The sequence below is a fragment of the Camelus dromedarius genome, chromosome 3 (genome assembly GCF_036321535.1).
Source record: "Camelus dromedarius isolate mCamDro1 chromosome 3, mCamDro1.pat, whole genome shotgun sequence".
Taxonomy (NCBI): domain Eukaryota; kingdom Metazoa; phylum Chordata; class Mammalia; order Artiodactyla; family Camelidae; genus Camelus; species Camelus dromedarius.
The window spans coordinates 116,651,108-116,670,804 of NC_087438.1; the positions used below are offsets into that span (position 1 = coordinate 116,651,108).

The window sequence follows — 19,697 nt, forward strand, 5'->3', positions numbered from 1 at the left end:
AACAACAGTTATCTTTTCCATTACTCTGCCACCACCACCACCACCTTCATGACCAGGCTTTAGAGGACTGGAAAGCATTGTAGATGGGCACAGATTGAAGCCAGCATGCTCAATGATGTCATGGCAAAATTAGCAAATGTATGGAGATTGGAAGGAGCCCAACCTGTTAACTTCCAGGCGAGGGAGGACTAGCCAGCCCAGCATGGAGAGTGGTTCTTCAGATGTATCGGGATTGGATAAAGAGGGTAGGACTAGATGGTGGCAGACATCTTTTGCAATCCCTGTAGAACCCTGTCCCTTGATTCTGGGAGGATGGTGTGCCTTGAAAGATGCTGGTGTGTGACTACTGAGGCCACAGGAAGCTCAGAAATTATTTGCTAATTGATTGGGTTGCAACATAGGAAGTAAGGCCTGATCTTCTCTCTGCATTTATAGCTCATTCAGTATTTTTATTACAATGATTCCAAAACACAAGTAAAATGTATACAATTATAATGGAACTGTTTCTCGAACCCCATTCATCCTTGACTCTCCCCAGTATTTCTGCTAACTCTCAACAGATTTAACATGGCTTATCCACTTTTTTTTTTTCTCTCCAGACCCTCATTCACAAAATCATCAATCGATGGCCATGGCAAGGCTGGTAAAACCAGATTTTTAATTGCAAAAGGAAATAGGTCAGCAAAAAGTTGTTGCTGTTTTTAAGGAATAAACATTTTCTATTCCTTTAAGAGAGTAGAAATCCAAAGGCATGAAAAGAAAAATTATCTGATGCAGGATGTAGATTCGAGAACAAGCATTAGCTCTATAAGGAGATTCTGGGGCTTTTCAATATTTAGGATACTAGTATTTGTCTTCTTAATTCCCCAATGGGAGATATATATATATATACCTTATATATATATATATATATATTATATATATAAATATATATATATTTAATCCAAGGATAGGGTTAGTTATCTTGGAAGAGTCTAATCTTTGCCCTCATGTTTTAAACTGCAAGCAGGGAGACGTTTTAAACATTATAAAAAGAAGAGAAAATTTCCCTTGACAAAAAAATGCCTTGAAAAATCAGATATTAGTACTTACTAGTCAAGTGCTCGTTCTTCTCAGAAATGTTAAAATTGCATATTAGAATGGAAGGGTCCTTATACTCTGCTCCCTCCTAATGTCACAAAAAATAAGACTTTAGGAACAGTTTCAGAGACAAAAGATTAAATGAAACATCCAGCTCTTCCCCTTATGGGAAATTTCTTCTTCTTCTTCTTTTTTTTAACATCCTAGGCTCAATCATTTCCTAATGTGAAATTACAGATTTTTCAAAATACCATATAAAACTGCAAAAAAATTACACTTGTGACCACTGAAGAGATAGCATATACTATCAATTTGATTTTAAAAGGCATACATCTTTTATACTACCTGTCATTTTTATAATGCCTTTTACAAATTTAATCAATACATTTTAACATTCTATATACTTTAAGTGCAATATACAATAAATATTCACATTTCATCTTAAACATGCTTTAGCCTTTAAATTGTTAAAACTGCAGTACCCTTTCAATCTACTTACATAATGTCATAAAATACACATTTCAAGGTAAATGAAGTCAGCTACTTCAATTTAGTCCCTCAAACTGGTAGTAAATGAGAGGTTAACACTATGGTGCCAAACCCATTATTGAGTAAATTTAGCATCTTGGACAGCTCTGTAAAACCTTTATTGCTTTCCTGACCTGCTCGTCATGTTCTGTCTGTGTGTTCAGTGGCTCTCAGCTCTGATTGAAAGGCAATATATTAGATCCCCAACACAAACACGCTTGGGGGCTAGTTCACTGGGAGCGTAATGACATGGAGGTGAGAGCAATTTTCTGGTCACCGAAATCCAAGCACTTTGCAGGTCTGCTGCACTAACTCATAGAGGACCCAGACATTTCCTTTCTCCTTCCTATTTGCAGAAATAACTAATAGTGGCTGAATCACACTGGCAAAGCTGAACCAAAAGCAGGCTCTCCCTTAAACCCCAAAGTTAATACTGCGATGAAGGACATTTTTAAATGGGTGAGATATCATTTAAGGGGGTCACTTCCAGGACCTGAAGTCCAGGTTCATGGTCCTCCTGACTGCTGGCCTAAAGCAAGGCCAGGCTGCCGACCCACCTACAGCCACGTGCCTAGTGGAAAGCATGTCCCAGCTTCATGGATTGAAGAAGGAGGCAACTCTAGTAACTGAGAGTCACATGTTTCATATTCAAAGGGTTGAATGATGGTGAGAGCTCTGGGTTTTGAATAAGGAGAAAAAGAAACGAGGGGATTATGTGACTGAAAAATGTAATTAATGTAAATAAAATTTACAGCCTACACTGATGGTTGGAATTTTCCAGGTACAAAAACTTCACAGATCTTGGGAGTTTATTTTGAATGTCCCTCCTCCTGGTTCTGTGAGATTAATTAAAATAAGCAGCACTGCTCTAAACCCTCAGTGATAGTGTCCCAAGATTGACGTTCACGAGTATGGTTTCAACCTGTACCTCATCTTGCTTTTGACACACAGGAGACTTGTATTTTTTCCCCCTAAAATGAAAAGAAAGAAAAATACCTTCTCTGCGAAGCCTAAACACTAGCATGTTTTTTTTTGAAGAAATAAGTGAACATAGACCCAGAGAAGTCAAATTTTAGTAAATAAACTTGATCCTGCTTTGTTTTAATCTTTCCTAGGAGCCAGATAAAGCCGTGAGGTTTTAGCGAAAGTGGCAGAGCTGAATTTGATCCGGGGATAGGGTTTAGAGTGCCCATCCCATGGTAAATTATTAACTGCTGTGGTCAGACAGTGCCACAAACAAAAAGTGGTAAATTATCTTGTAGCTTGCATTAAAAAAAAAAAAAGTATTTCGGATGTATGGAGTCCAACCCCACTGATTACATGATGCTTTTCACTCCTTACAGGAAAAATAACAGAACTGTTTCATAAATGCGTCTAGCAGCTTCAGGCAAGCATAAATGTTTACCAAGAACTGAAAACCCTTCTATCTCATTTTTGAATTTAGGACATTATATATGTCATAAGTAGTTACCGCAGTGTGACAACTATTTTATCTTATATTATAGAGAATTTAAAATTGAGAAATGCTAATATGTATCTAAAAGCTTGTCATTTCAAGAGTTGTTCAAGAATTTTTGAAGAGGCTATGGTGACAGCAAAATGAATGCAATTAGATCCCTATTTTCTGATCAGTGTCTGCAGTATATGAAAATGGAGCAGCCCTGCTTTTCCGTGGAGAACTCTATTGTGTCAAATATTTAAAGTTAAAGTTCTTTTTGAAATTTTACCCACAGTAAAAAAAAAAAATTGTAAACATATCTTCTTGCAAACCACCTCTGATAACCACACCACGCCTTTATGTTTGCTTCGATCAGCCTCTGTGTTACACGTATGAAGCTTGACTCTCATTTTCACATTCCAGTATCAATGAATCTGCAGAAAATTAGGGCAGAATGAAGAGGGAATGATTTCTTGTGGTTAGAATGAAGAAAATTACCATCACACACACTTTCCCAGAGTGCCCTGTATTATTAGAAACAAGCGCGCTAGCTAAATACGGAAGCCCACCTAAGTGAAAAGGAGATCTTTTTTCTTCCAATGGAATGACAGCAGAGCATATATCTAGGATGAGAATGAATTGAGCAAACAGGGAAAACGACAAACAATGCTGAAATAGCAAAGAACTGCTATAAAGGAAACAGACTCTGCCAGTTGTGAAAATTGGTGCAGAGGGCACTTACAGGGGCAAGAGAATTCTTTTGTCAGAGCCTCTGGCAAACAGTGCACTGCTCTATTATGTGAGTTTACTGCATTACCGCCTTGTATCATGGCTCTGCCACACAAGGGAGATAAACAAAAGAAGTTTAATGCTACAAGCTTCTAGTAGCTGAAGATTGATTGGAAATCCCTAGAAAATGACCTGTCTGATAAGGTCATGGTTCCTGGAATAAGCAATTAAGTGCAAAATAAACACTTCTTAGGGATTCATAACATGCACCAAATGACATCGATTGCAGTAATCTAGTAAATGACCTCGCAATTATATTCAGCAATAAACATATGAGTGCTTCATCGTGCTTATGGCAGACTACTGAGCGACGTGTTTTATCTTGCAGTAGCAGTGATGCTCACCTTTTGACTTGATTAAGTGTGTATGTGAACAGGGATAAATTGGTGATTTAACGCCATTCTGGGGTCCCCCAAGCTACTGCCTTTAAAGAAGTGCATTGGCAAAGTATGGTCAGAGGAAACTGGACCGTGATCGTGTGAAAAGGAAATGACATTCTGCCTTCACTCAGAGGATGGTATCTGTTTTTCTCCTTGACAGGAAGTAATACTCAAAAGGGCTGCAGACCTGGTGGAAGCTCTGTATGGGATGCCACACAACAACCAGGTGAGCACCCTGGGTCTTGGGTCTCCCGCGTGCAGGTGAAGAACCTTTTATCATAGTGAAAAAGTATGAAAAAATATAAAAGCCACTTGCACGAATTCAGAGTATAAGTCATTCAGACATAGCATGTCGCAAGGCTATTCCATTCTTCTCTCTTCTTTTGTAAATCTTTTATTGCCTTTTCTAGGGAACTATTTTCCTTATGAGGAAACGTACTTTATTTAACATGCATGTTCTGTGGGAATGTACTTCGTAATTGAAGGAGAGAGTTACTGGTGCTTTGTTTTATTCCTCTCAGGTTTTCAAGAAAATTTAGGAGGAAAAAGGGGGTTTAATTTCCTCTCCTAAAAAAAGTGTAATGAGACCTGAATATTGCCTACTTCTGTTTCATAGAGCAACTCCATGTACCTGATTCTGCTTGCTCAGAGGAATCCTTCCTTTCTTGTGTCACTTAAATCAATGTCCAAGGGACAAAGTCCCACTGATACTCAGGGACACAGGTCATCATGTAAACCTGCCCTTACCTTCACCTGGGGAGGTGCGTTGCAGGGCTTATGCGTGTTACCAGAGCTCTGTGTGTTACTGGTGGGGAAGGGAAGCCCCGTGTTGCTGTCCTGTGCTACGTCCTGTACAAGGAGGTCATACGGAGGACTGGCTCAGTTCATGGGCCTTCAGTCAGACAAGCACAGTTGTGCAGCCCAGCTCTGTCCTTAAGGTAGGTGACCTTAAGTGAGGTCATCACCTCTTTGAGCCTCAGTTGCCCCATCTATGACACTGGCATGACGATGAGAATGAACGTGCAGATTTGTTGAGAGGGTTGCAGAAGTGAATGCAGTTAACCACTGCAAGCCCTGAGCATGGCCTGTGGGGAACTGGAAAACGGTCCTACTGGGAACGTGGCTGGGCAGCTGAAGGGAGTCTTCCTGTTATTTTTCCAGGAGATTATTCTGAAGAGAGCGGCTGACATCGCGGAGGCCCTGTACAGTGTCCCGCGCAACCACAGCCAGCTCCCGGCCCTCACCAACACCTCGGTCCACGCAGGAATGATGGGCATCAACTCCTTCAGTGGACAACTGGCCGTCAATGTCTCCGAGGCGTCGCAGGCCACCAACCAAGGTCAGGAGCCCGCTCTGCCCTCCCCCTTCCCAACCTCGAGCTACCCCACCCCACTTATTTGGCACAAAACAATTTTTATTTTAAGAGATTCTCTCCCCCACCTCAACAAAGGGAGATTCCTAGTCTGTATGGATACTATTATAGAAGTTTGGTTGTGTCCAGCGTGTCTGGGAACCTGCTGGAGGGACTGGAAAGGCCACGTGCATGCAGCCCTGGCTCCATGTGCATTTTCACCGTCACCCACGAGTGACAGATCACGCGGAGAGGCCGAAACACATCCCCATCTCCCGGGGAGTAGGAACCTGTTACCTCCAGGGTCCAGCTCTTAGATTGAGATTTATTTCTGTCCCAAAATGATAATTTACACGCCCTGCGTTGCCACTTGTCCCGTACCTGCTAAGTATCTGTGACCTCCTAAGGAATGTGCCTTTCGCTTACGTCCCATTTTAATCGTGCACTGGCTGCACACCGCGCCGTCAATCACCTTCCCTGCGGAAGGCGGGGCCTATCCCAGCCCCGCCCCCAACGCCCCCTCGCACCGCCCCCCTCAGGGTTCACCCGCAACTCGAGCAGCGTGTCGCCGCACGGGTACGTGCCCAGCACCACCCCGCAGCGGACCGACTATAACTCGGTGACCACGAGCATGAACGGCTACGGCACGGCCACCATGTCCAACATGGGCGGCTCCCCGACCTTCCTCAACGGCTCCGCGGCCAACTCGCCCTACGCCGGTAAGTAGAGCGCCCGTGGCGCTGTTTCTGCTCCAGGGACAGGGTGTTGTGCGGTGGGGCCCACTGGGCGGCTCTCCCCAGCCTGAGGGCCCCCGCCCTCCAGGCCCTGCCCCCGTCCTGCTGCAGCAGCATCCCTGCGCCGCCTCTCCCTCCGCGAACAGCTGTATGTCGTCACCGGAGGAACCGGAGCTTCCAGTCAGAGTTGGCTTTGAATCTGTCTTTGATGAGTTACTGCTGACTGGTAGCCCTGGGCAAGTTCACTTCCTCTGCACACCTGTGTTCTTAGCTGTAAAACGGGGAAGGAACAGGCACCCACCCCATACAGTTGTTGGGAGACGTTGATAAAATCATGCGTTTGGAATGAGCTTGTCTTGATGCCTGGCCCTTGGGAGATGCATTCAGTAAACCTGTGTCACAGTCACGACGATGGAATGGTAACTCTCTCAGTGGTGCTGGGAGTACAGCATAGTGACACCAGGCTAACAGTGAAAGTCTCTCCCTCTGGAAATTTGCCTCCTTTATTATTTTTAACGCGTGGAATTTTTTTCCCCTTTGTGTTTCATATGTACAAAGGAAAAAAAAAAGTGAACAAGTCAAAAAACTTATTTTTTTCAAGCATTTAGCAAGACAGAACACAGATATACAGGAAATGTTGTTTGTAAATGTCTTAAGGGTTTGTGTAAAGGTTTTTTTTTCGGGGGGAAGAGGCGCCCACCTGTGTCAAACCTTCATTGCCTGGGCCGGAAAGTAGCCCTTTCTTCCTCTCGGTGATAACACGCAGGTGTCATGAGTCAAAACCCCTAACAGAACTTTATTTAAACCTCTGAGAATAAGTTATTTGTTGTTGGCATTCTCAGTTTGTTCTCTCCATTTCAAGCACTTTTTTTGTTAAAACAGTGGTTACTTACCCAGATTTCTCATTTTCATTTCCTTCGTCATAAGAATCCACATTAATCACTTCCCAACCCAGACAAGCTTTTAGATCATATTTTGCTCCCACCCTCTGAGGGTGGAGACCGTGGCTTTTGTTTGGGGAGTGACCTTCGAAACATCATAAAAACCAAGTAATCTATGCGATCACTGACAGAAGGTTAGCACAGTCCTTCCTAGGAAATAGCAGATTCCCACTAAGTTAACCTGGGAGAACTGTATGTGTTGTAGGTTTGAGCCAAAAATATAATACACAGTTATAACTGAAAGGAAACAATTTAGAAAAAACTGGTGGGAAGGCGTGTGACGTTCGTGGTGCTTTGGTCAATTAAAGCAGCTGCTTTTAGGCAGCTCCTGGATTGGCTGAGGTCAGGGGCTAGGAAACTTCAATTTGGTCAGAAGCACATGGGGAGCTTTCAAAGCTTCACTCACTTTCCAGTCAAACTAAATCAGAATGCTGAGGCATATTTTTGGCAGTGGTGGAAAACCAGTGACTTACCAGATCTGTGTGAGTTGCAGACATACCACCTTTAATATGGAAACCTACCACCCCACTGAGGGGGACAGAATGGTTATGATGCTGCTTCTGAGGGAAAAGTAACTCAAGTTGTGACCAGAGCAGCTAGGCTGATAAATGAAAACCTCCAGTGCCTACTTCAGGGGTCCACTGAACTACGGGGGAGGGGGCGGGAATCCTCCCGCCCCCTCCCCCAGCAAGCTGCATGCATTATGTCTGTCTGCCCAAGAGTCAACTTTGATTTATTGAAAGATTGTTTCTCACAGATCCATCATTTCAGTGTTCTCTCCTCAATCAGAAAATGTTTCAATTATGACCTGCAAATTAAAAGGTGGCATTCTTAATTAAATCAATAACCTGATTGCTATAGGGTAGCAATTCAATTTAAGGGCTTGGCTTGCCCTGTCTTCCAAGCTGGTGCAGACACCCAGCGACTTCAGCCTGAGAGTGCATCTGTCAGGCTGCAAAACTCCCAGCGTTTCTTTTCCATTAATTGATTTCCTCAGTGCCCTCTAATGTAGTATTAAATTCTCAAACAGGCTCTCAGATGGGGCAGTTTTATCTGCATAAATGCAAATAAAACAATAAACACAAAGCCCAGCTGATGTGAATTTTTACCTCCATAATCTTTAAATTATTCATCAACCACTCATGTTGAAAAATTCCGACCAGAATCAAAAGTAAAATAAGACATTGCACTGGTGAACACACTTTCTGGTGTGGTGGCTGATAACTGATAATGTAACAAATGGAACTGCTTGACTATATTTCGCCCCTTCCTCTGTTAACCACCCCTCTCCAGTCCCCCACCTCTAAATACACATAATGTTCGCATTTGCCAACGAGATTAATTGCCTTCCTCAGTGAACCAGCAGGATTTCAAGTCTACGAATATTTAAAAATCAAACCTCCAGTGCAGAAGTTTTGCAATTTAAATGGGTGTGATTACTGAGCGCATTTTCACATTTACAAATCCCATGAGATGTATAAAAATGCTGGTCTCATTTAAAAGTACAGTTTAGAAAATGTTTGTGAAAATTCTGAGGGTGGTGGCGCGGCGTTTTCTGCTCCATAAAGCATTCAGTGTGTTTGGATTGTGCAGCTAGAGCAAGTATCAAATAATTTCATTACCCTTTATAAAGCTGCTTGACTGGAGTTCTTCCAAAATAACATTTGCACATCATTAAGTACTAAGTAACCAGCAGTTAGTTCCTTTAATTCTGTCATACCCTTTAGCTATCCTTGGGAGACCAGGAGGCAGAGTATAGTGTACCTACCAACAGAATATATGGAAGGCCTAGAAGGAGGATTCACATGTGAATGAATACTGAACTAGCCATGTGGTTTGACCTTTTTTTCTGAAAAAGCAAAATGAAATGTTATATTTAAAAGGTAAATTTCAAATTGTTTTTCATGACATTCTTTGAGTTATGGCATTGTTTCTGGTATGGGAATTTGAACAAAGCACTATGTAATTATACTTCAAGTTTATTTTTGTAACTTTTAAAATTATCCTTACCACAGTCTTATAATTACTAGTCATATTGGGATATGGAAAAGTGGACCTTGAATTTGGAGAGTGAAAAAATTAGAGATATAATGGCAAAGTTGAAAGAGTCCAGAATTTTCTTAAAAAGACAGGAATGCCTTTTTTATCTAAAAAAAATCATGAGAATTATAGTTTAGTTTATAATACTAACTAACGTGAAAATATACCAAAAGCAAAAAGGAACAAAAGATAATGTCACAACACAGAATCAAAAGTGTCAGAGGGGTGGATTTAGAAAGTGACCTAAGAACACAGATAAGGTGAAAGACAATTATGACTAGAAAGCTTTAATATTGAGTCAATTTGGTAGACAAAGTTTAGAGATATTTGCATTAAGTTCTTACTCTACTGTCACTATTATTAAGCTAGCACTCTGTAAGAGTTGCTAGAAAAGATGTGGGTGATAACTCATGTCTGATCCTCATAAAGTTTTATTTCTTTTTAATTAGTAAACTTGCATCCTGGTAAAATTTGTGATCTCTTGTAAGATTAATGCCACCAATTTTCTGTGAATACAGTCCACTCTGGTCCATTTATGAAATAAGGCACATGTCCCGTCATGGACAGCCCACATGGCCTCTCCTAGATGACATCAGAATTCTTTGCTGGCTTTGTGTTAGTAGAGTAATTATAATAGAACTCTTCCACAGTGCCAACTCCTCTGCTATAAGACTTTTTATTTTATTCTAATTTTTTCTCTCTTTCTCCTCCTTTTCCCCCTTTTTTAGAAGTGGATGAAATTAAGTGAAAGAAAAGAAATTAAAGTTAATATATATTTAATGTGTGGGGAGTATATAGAAAAGGAAAAGACCATGTGCAACTTATTTTGCTTATTTTAAAACTCCAACTCTACTATGTTTCCCTTTCTCTGTAAACCAGAATGATCCTGGTAAAATATCTAATTTTCTGAGTGCAAAAGGGAGATAAAATTAGGCAGAAGTGATCCCATGAAGTTAAGAATATCAGTGTTGTATACAGTGGTACAATTGCTAATGTAGTCCCTAAACATACTGATTTGATCAGTATAGTATTCTTAGGAAATACGGAAGAAAATTATTATACATGTGTTAAAATGAAGAAACAGTCTCAAAGAGGTAAATTTTCCCAAAAGCATCAAAAAAGTTTGTTCCAGGGACAGGAATAGAATTTATAGGCTTCTGAATCCCAGCATGGTCTTTATCTTCTTTCCATATGCTGCTTCCTTCTGATAATCTAGAATTCTTAAGCAATAGATTACATGTTACCAAGGAGAAAATGACATTTTGTCCTTTCTAACATTCAGTAATGCATGAGTTAATTTCAATTAAGGCATATAGAATACTATCTGGAAAAACCAACCAGCAGTGGCCAGAGAAACTAATCTAGAGATGGACCATATGTGTGATGGAAATGACTTCAGGTCAAACATCTGCTTTTTTACACAGATTTATAAACACAGTCTGTGGAATTGCTTTTTGAATTGCAAGGATCGGATTGCAGTGTATATAGGCAATTTTTTTAATGGACTAGATTTCTATTAATTTATTTCAGTCAATTAACATATTAGTTCTCAGGCCAAAGTTATATATGTCTATGTAAAGTTATTTAAAGACAGAAATTATATTTTAATTCACATTGTAGCACTATTCCTGTGGATTTTAATGTTGATGGGGCAGAGATACTAGTTGGTATCCATGCAGTATTTTTAATGTAAGATTTTATTTACATTAGGTTCATATTCCACTCTGATGAGGATAATACTATATATTTATTGGTAAGAACTAACAAAAAGTTGGAAACACTGTAATCACATAATAACACTAACTTAAAAAAATAATTTTTGTTTGCAAACTCCCAGGCACAAACTCAAAAGTTGCCTTTCATTCTCTTAGTTTATTTTTCTAAATTGTGTGTTTACTTGTCTGACAGTTCCTACCAGCTGGTTTCAGTAGAATGCTCTCAAATAAGTTTGTCTAGAACTAGTTTTCCCTCTGTTCTCTACAGTCCCTTTTATCTGTTTCAGTGTTTTAGTTAACAACAGTACTTTTCCATGCCTTCTTTGGGTTTAATATACAGGTTTAACACAGTGTTGGAAAGAACATGCCATTTAAGGCCAGGCTCATCTGAACTCATCACTTTCATAGTTCTCATATTGATCAGATTCATAATAAGAATGAAAAGATTTTAAAAATAATGTATTTAGTAAGCTCTATATTGCTGAGATAGAAAACCTTTACCTTGGAGGCTGAATTTTAAGTAATTGCACATAGATGATGATATTTCATTTCAATAATCAAATAAACTTTAATATCACAAAGCAATCCATTCCTTTTAGGTTAAAATAAGAATCAAAAGTAAATGAGATGAATAAAGAAAGCTGCAGTTTAAAGGAACAAACCCTACACTAGAGCTAAATTTTTAACACTGTACATATCAGATTTAACACATCTCTATGCATGTGCGAAGGGAAAGAAATATATGTGCTGTTGTCAGGAAGTATAAAGCCTTGATTGTAGATGTCAGCATATGGAAATGTTAGCTAGTTCTTGTTTGATGACCAAGTGGGTTATTGAAGCAAAATAGAGTCGGAATGATCAGTTTCAGTAATGGACTAGTACAACATAGGTGCAAAATAAGGAAATAATCAAAACACAATTAGTATGAGCCAAAATTTGTTTAATATTTGAGATTTAGAAAAAGTAGAAGCACAGAATCCAGAGAAAATATATTTTGTCCAAAAGCAAATTTCCCAGTTTTCTGTGAAAATTCCAGTTAGATCTTAGAAACCATGAAATTGTGGAGCATCTATCCAGTGGGAAAAACATTTGGTATTATCACTCATTTGGCTTAATCAGAGGTTAAACACGATAATAACCTGCTAGAAAACTTGGGGATGATCATTTTCATTTTCAGCTCACATTCAGGATTGTCACTCTTTCTCTGAGCTTCCTTACTTATATAGTTGCTTTCCATTACTAATTAATAGCAGACAATAATGTTGCCTGTTAGTAGTAATAATACTATTTGGTGGTAGAAACACATCTTGTTTACCTTTGTGTTAATGAACACATAAATTATACATGATTATTCACACACAGCTTAGAGTAAGAAAGTGCCTAATGTATATTTGATGAATGAAAATAAAAAAAGACATTAAATATGTAATAATTTTGAAAGAAGTATGTAAAAATTTATTTTACAATTCTAATACTATTGAAATATTTTTAAACTTTTCATACTAGCATATATTATACAAATCAAATGAATAATATAAAAATAAAGTCTAATCTTTATTTTTGCCATGTGCCATTTTTTTCTTCTGAGTGTTTTATAGACATTAGTACTTTTAATATTTATTACAACCATATTAGGCAGTAACTACTGCCATTTTCATTTTACAAATGAAGAAACTAGGATGTAGAAAATTTTGTAATTTTCCAAGGCCACAAAACTAGGAAGTTGTAGAGCTTGCATTTGGTGATATTATTAGTTTCCAGAGCGCAAAACTTAAAAATTATTGTAGACTGAAATTGTTAGTATAAACTTCTTAAAAGTAGAAATAAAATCTGTTTTGCTTTTTAAAAAATTTAATACTTAGCACAGTCTTGAATAAGTATTAAAATAACCTATGTAATAAAGGAAGTTATTAGAAAAATAAAAATATTAATATTAAAGCCCTTTTAATAAGTGAAGTGTGTATTTCAGGAAGTGGTATACAGAAAAAGCATGATCTCAAAAATAGTTCTTTATTTCTGTAATAACTACCCAAAGTTATGCTCATCTTAAAGCAATATTGCACATACCTACCAAAAAAAAGACAGAAACAGTGTGTGAAAATCTAAAACCACAAGAGCAATAACATTGTATTTCTTACAAAGCATGTCACATTGTCTATAAAACCATGGAGTAGTTATAAAAATGAAATTTGCAGCTAAGTCATATGCTTGATTAATAAAAAAGGTCAAATGAATTATTTCAATATGAGTTACTTTGAAATATTTCCGTCAGGGAAAATTATATCAAAGCAACACTGATTTAGAATTCCTAATATATAGGGTACATTTAGCATTTTAATTTGTAGTATATATTTTATATTAAAAAATAATTCAAGGATATAAAGTAGCCATGTGCAATTCTTATCCGTGTGGTGATAAATGATGGTTATTCTCATATAATTCTCTAGAATCATTTAATTATTTGTAAATGTGTTATACTTTGAATAATTTATTCTACTTTATATTTGTCAAATTAATATTTTGTACCACTTGGGACTTGTTTTCTTGAAATGATGTATTTGGTATATTTTGTGATATTGGCCCTATATATATTGGCCATATGTATATGTATAGCTTATCACAATATTCCAAAAACACATTATAGTTTCTTTTTTTTCAGCCTTTCTAAAATATTGGAAGAAAAAGAATAATCTTGCCTGGTTTTCTAATAGTGGATATAATTCTGATATTTTTTCAAGAAAAATTCTTTGTTGAAGTATTTATTAGGAAGAAATAGGTTTTAATACAAAATACTAGAATGTAAGAATTTTGGAACTCTGTCTACCTAATTTCCAGAACTTTTCTTTATGAATCAGAAATATGTTTAAACATTTTTTAGGATAGTTATCTTTTTACATCATCAGCATTCTTCATTTGAATTTCATAGATACATATTTCTTATTTGAGCTTCACGCCCAGTCATTTCATTTACAGCTCACTTCAATAAGTACATATTGAGTGTCTGTGTTGCTCCCAGAACTGTTTGGATCTTGGGGCTGTATTAATGAACAAAGTGAAATCCTTGCTCTGATTGACAAACATTCCATTAATGAGAGATAAAAACTAAACAAATAAACATGTAGTGCTTTGAGGGAAAATAAAGCACGATTAGGAGATATAATTAAATGTTAGAGGGTAAGGAAATGTCTCTGTAAGACACTATCTGAGTGCAGACCTGAAAGAAGTAAGAATGTAATGTATGTACTTGTCTAATGGATGAGTATTTTAAGCTGAAGGAATAACAGGTTCAAAGGCCTTAAGACAGATATTTGCTTGAAGTGTGTAAAAAACAGTAAGAAGACCTGTGTGGTAAAAGAAAGTAAGAAAAGGAAGCAAAATTGATGAAGTATTTAGAAATCAGTTGCAAAGTAATTTGAGGTTTTTCTATTTTGCTTTATATTAATTTTTTTTTGGAAATATATTCAAACTTATAGAAAAGTGGCAAAAATAAAAACAGTAAAAAGAAGAGCCATATAACATATATGCAGATTGAGTTATCATCAGCATTTAAGACTATTTGCTTTATTTGTCTTGTGCTCGTATGTGTGTGTGTTTCTCCTAAGCCATTTGAGGGTAGATTAAAAACACCATGATTCTTTACTACTCCTCTTCAGTATGTATTTCCTTAAAAATATTTTTTTGCATAATCAAAGTGCAGTTTTCAACTTCAGTATATTTAACATTGATACAATAGTGTATTCTATTTATATTTCAGTTTTGTTGATTCACCCTGTAATTTCAATTTTTGACTTTTTTAAATTTCCAGTGCAGAATCAAACATACTATAAGGCATTGCATTTAGTTGCTATGCCACTTTCGCTTTCTTTTAATACTTTCTGGAATACTTTCACAGGCTTGCATTGTCTTTCATGACACCAATATTTTTAAAGAATATAGTCTTCTCACTTCTTGCTCTTTAAAAAATAGAACATTTACCATATTAGGTTTGTTTGAAGTTTCTCTTAATTAGAAGTATGTTTAAATTGCGTAAGTTTTCAAGTGACATATCATGTAGGTGATGATTGGTCCTTCTCAGGGTTATACATTGGGAGGCATATAATGTACATAAGCTTCCTACTGACAGTGTTAATTTTGATTACTTGAGCAGAGTGCTGTCTGATTCTCCACTATATATTTGTTGTCATTTCCCCCTGCAATTAATAAACAGTCTGTTGGGAGACACTTTCAGATCATGCAGGTATCTTGCTCCTCCTTAAAACTCCCCCTAGATTTTAAACCCATTTTATTGCTAAGCATAAAAAGTGAATGAACTACTGATATATGCAGTAACATGTGTAATTTAAAAACATATTTTATTAAGCAAAAGAAGGCAGACATAAAAGAGTACATACTTGATTACAGTTATATGAATTTTCAGGACATGAAAAAAACTATTCTATTGTAATAGAAACCATATAATATTTGCCCATGGAGAATAAAGTTTGAGTGGAATTAGGAATGAAGGAAATTTCTGAGCTGATGGAAAAAATGTGTATCTTTAATTGGATGTTGATTATGTAGATTTATAGATATTGATTATGTAGATATTGATTAGGTAGATAGCTATATTATCAAAACTAATCAAAGTATATACTGAAGATCTTTGATTTCATTGCATGCAAATTTATGCCAATAAATAAGTGGAAGATATAAACATTAAAAGTTAAATGTTAATATTACCATTACTTTCCAAAAAGCCACAAATTTAATTTTTAGTGATTTCTTTGATGTCAGTGGTCTATTAGAAGAGCAGACAGATCTAAGAAGCAAAAATATTATTGGTACTCCACATTAATATTCTAAATAGTAGGACATTTATTCCTGAGTGATAATTTGTGGGGTGCAGAGTAGTACTGTCAGATTTCAGGGACTTGCAGAGTAAGAAAGGCTGAATTTGCTGGTAAAAGTATAATACAGGCAAAGAGAATAAATGTCTGTGAAACAACGAAGTACAGCCCCAGAGTCAGTAATGAATGTTTGTGCCCAGTTTGTGGAAGAGTTAATAAAGTAAATGGACTGGAAAAAAAAAGTTTATGTTAATATATGGTTAAAAAAGACTTAGCTGTATGTTTTTATGTAAAATATTTTCATAATGATTAATTTTATCAGATTGACTAATTTTTCTTCCACTGTTTTTTTTTTTTTTAATCAGGAAAGGGTGTTAACATTTGTAAAAATGTTTTTCTGCATCTATTGAGTGTTCTCTCTGTTTTTTCTTTCAGTGTAGGAAATTACAAATTGACCTTTAAAATTGTTAAACCAACTTCATATTCCTGAGATAACCTCAGTTGGTCATGATTTTTTTATTCTTTTTATATATTGTAGCATTTGATTTAGTGATTTTTAAAGATTATTAAAAAAAACTAAAGAAAAAAGATAACTAGTACTGTGGAGTTCAAGATATTCTTAGAATAACAATAATAGCACATGGAGAAAATAATTTAATACAACTAAGAAAGGAAATTCTCACATATTTACCAGTTCTTTTTGTCCTTAATTTTTTCAGTTATATCTGATTTCCATCCAGTATAATTTTTCTTAAGCCTAAGGGACTTCCTTCAGCATTTCCTATAGGCTCAGGTCTCATGTCGACAAGTATTTTCACTTTCAGGTTACCTGAATATGCTTTATATCACTCTCATTTTTGAAGAAGATTAAATTTTTTTGGATATTGGATTTTGAGTTGTAAGTTATTTTTTCCCTTTTAGCACTTTAAAGATGTTATTTGATTGTGTAATTGCCTCCATTGTTTCTGATGAAAATTTAGCAGTCGCGAATATTATTATTCCTTTACAATTGTATTTTTCTTTTTTTCTGTCTGTATTTAAATGTTTCTTTACCTTTGGTTTTGTACACTTTATGACATACCTAGGTGTGATTTTCTTGTATTCTAGTCTACTTGAACTTCACTGAGTTTCTTGGGTCTGTAGGTTGATTATTTTCAACAAACTTCGTTGTATTTGGGTAATTCCTTTAAAAATTTTTTTTTTCATTTCATTCTCTCTCTCTCCCCTCCTTTTCCTGAACTCCAATTACACATATATTAGATCTGATATTGCTCACAAATTACTAAGTCTCTCTCTGCTCATTTAAAAAATATATTTTGTCTCTCTTTTCTTCAGGATAAATACTTTCTGTTGTCTGCTTCCAAGTTCAAATATGCTTTTTTTCTATAATATCCAGTCTACTGCTAAATCCCATTAATGAATTGTTCATCATATAGGATGATTTTCAGTTCTAGGGTTTCTAATTGATTCTGATTTTTACTTTTAATTTATCTGTTGAGATTCCAAACTTGTTCACTCATTATATCTATCTTTACCTCAAGCCCTTTAAATAAATATGATTGGGCCTTTAAAGTCTTCATCTACTAATTCCAGTACTGTACCATTCTTTGGTTTGTTTCTGATGAATGTTATTTTCTTTGACTATGAATTACATTTTTCTGCTGCTTTATATATCTAACTTAAAAATGTTATTGTAGGTTTTATGGATAATACACTGTAGTGGGTTTATATTATGTTGTCTTTTAAAAAACATTACTAAGTTTGGTATACCAAATGACTAAGATATCATTTAGATTCCTTCAGGTTTTGTTTTGTTCTTAGGGTGTTTCAGTTTTTGTTTTCTCCTTATTTCTAGAGAATCACCTTCTATTATGGCTTGGTTCTTACTATTAAGTCTTGACCTTCTTTGGATTTAAACTAGTTTCCTGAAGGTCTCTGTGAAGTCTCTTCACTGTTGTTGGACTTAAACTCCAACAGTTTCATGGTCTATGATATTTTTGTTCATTTCTCAGTCCCTCACTAACCATTCTCTATGAAGCTTTGTAGACTCTTGTCCTGCACATGTTCATCTTAGGCCTTGAATAGTTTCCAGGGGAAATCCCCACACAAACATTTGGCACCCCCTTCTCAGATAACCTTACCTTTCCAGTATCTCTCCTTTTCAGGGCTCAGTCCACAATTCCAGCCACATCCTCAACCCATATTCCAGTCTTGGCTTCTCAGTTCATCAAGTGCCAGATGTCAGGTGTTCTGCTAGGGCTCCAACTCCATGTGCCAAATAAAATTCTAGCAACAGTCGGTCTCACCTCGTATATTTTTCATCCTTCAAGTATTATAGTCCTTCATATTTTGTCATTCAATGCCTGAAAATATTGCCATATATAATTTGTTCACTTTTATAATTGTTTATGGTAAGAGGGCAAATCTGGTAACATTTACTCTTAAATGCTCTTAATTTTGTCAATCTTTGAAATTACAATAAAGTGTGTGTTTATTGTCACAATTGAAAAAAAAAACCAGTTATTGGAACTCTTACAGTCATCTCCCATAACTAACCCCTGTTTAAGCTCACCAATGTTAATGTCATGGTGTGAAACTTTCCTTACCATATCTCATTGCTCATGTGGACAAAACACAGTTAGATAAGAATTTGCTTTGTTTTGTTTTTGTTTTTTTAAAAGATATAAGTTTAATATACGTATAAGTTAGGTGGTTTTTATCACCAATCAGTATAATCATGTACATCACTCTTGATTAATAATTATAGATCCATTTCATTCTCTGAGTGATTGTAACAATTTTCTTGTCAATAAAAATTTTAGGTCATTGTCACTGCAAAATATATTCAGTAAACATCTTATTCTTTTTATTTTTTCTCTGTATGATAGATTTCTTTCATGTGGGATTGCTGGATCAAAGGCTAAAACACATTTTAATATTTTTTTTGATTACTTTCTGAAATGTATAAGCAATTCTCTTTCACTGGCAATGTATGAGAATGCTAGTTTCCCTGCCCCCTTGGCAAAATACATTTGGAAGTTGAATATGTCTCTTTCCTATCAAATTTCTTTTGAAAACTGTTTATGGAAACTGAGTTTGACTGAGGTAGAATAAAAGACTGTTCCAAATACATGAAATTGTTAAAAATAAAATATATATAATCTCACAGATGAATGAGAACATTTGAAAAGTTACATGGACTAGTCAATAGAGACTGAAGCCACAAAACATATAATACAGAAAAGTAAAATGAACATAATATTTATCAAAGCTTTCTTTTTTGTTTTACACATGCTTGTGTTATTCCATTTAATGTTGGAAATGTAATTTTAGTGTGGCTTTGTTTTTTCATTGGCATGTTTACTTGACAGTAAACAATTTTCAGAATAGAAGACTTACAGTCATGAGTTAATGACTGAAAGTCTGCCTGAAATTATTTTACCTTCAATTGAATGTCCATTTAGCAGATAATGATTTTTCCCAAGGTCAGCAGCAATTAATTTGAAGACACTTCCTTTTTGATTAGCAATTTCACTGACATCATTAATAACAAATGCTCCAACTGCCTGAGAAAGGTTAAATCTTCTGTTAAGTTCTGAAGAACAACTTGAGTTTGTTTTATTAATATTTAGCTTTCCTTTGTCTTTCTATATAAGACAAGAAATATATTAAATAGAAACTCTTGAAACCTATGTTGACTACTTTGGTTTAATTTTGAAACTGATCAATCAAACCATGTTGGAGTTTTGCCTTTCCCTTGAAGCTCAAAACAGAGGTTACTAAATCTTGTCAAAATCACAAGCAAAGACAATCTGTCAACAAAAGCAGATCAGTGAACTCCTCACATGCCCCCTTAAAACCATGAAAATTACATC

At 36.1% G+C, this 19,697-nt stretch overlaps 1 protein-coding gene across 1 annotated transcript in view; it reads left to right on the forward strand.

The window, feature by feature from the left end:
* Positions 1 to 19,697, forward strand: part of LOC116152362 (transcription factor COE1) — a 95,462-nt gene that overhangs the window by 37,648 nt on the left and 38,117 nt on the right. Inside the window, exons 3-5 of the mRNA XM_064479010.1 lie at positions 4,376 to 4,441; positions 5,377 to 5,554; positions 6,106 to 6,285. Of these exons, the coding sequence (XP_064335080.1) occupies positions 4,376 to 4,441; positions 5,377 to 5,554; positions 6,106 to 6,285 (424 nt within the window). The remainder of the gene's footprint in view (positions 1 to 4,375; positions 4,442 to 5,376; positions 5,555 to 6,105; positions 6,286 to 19,697) is intronic.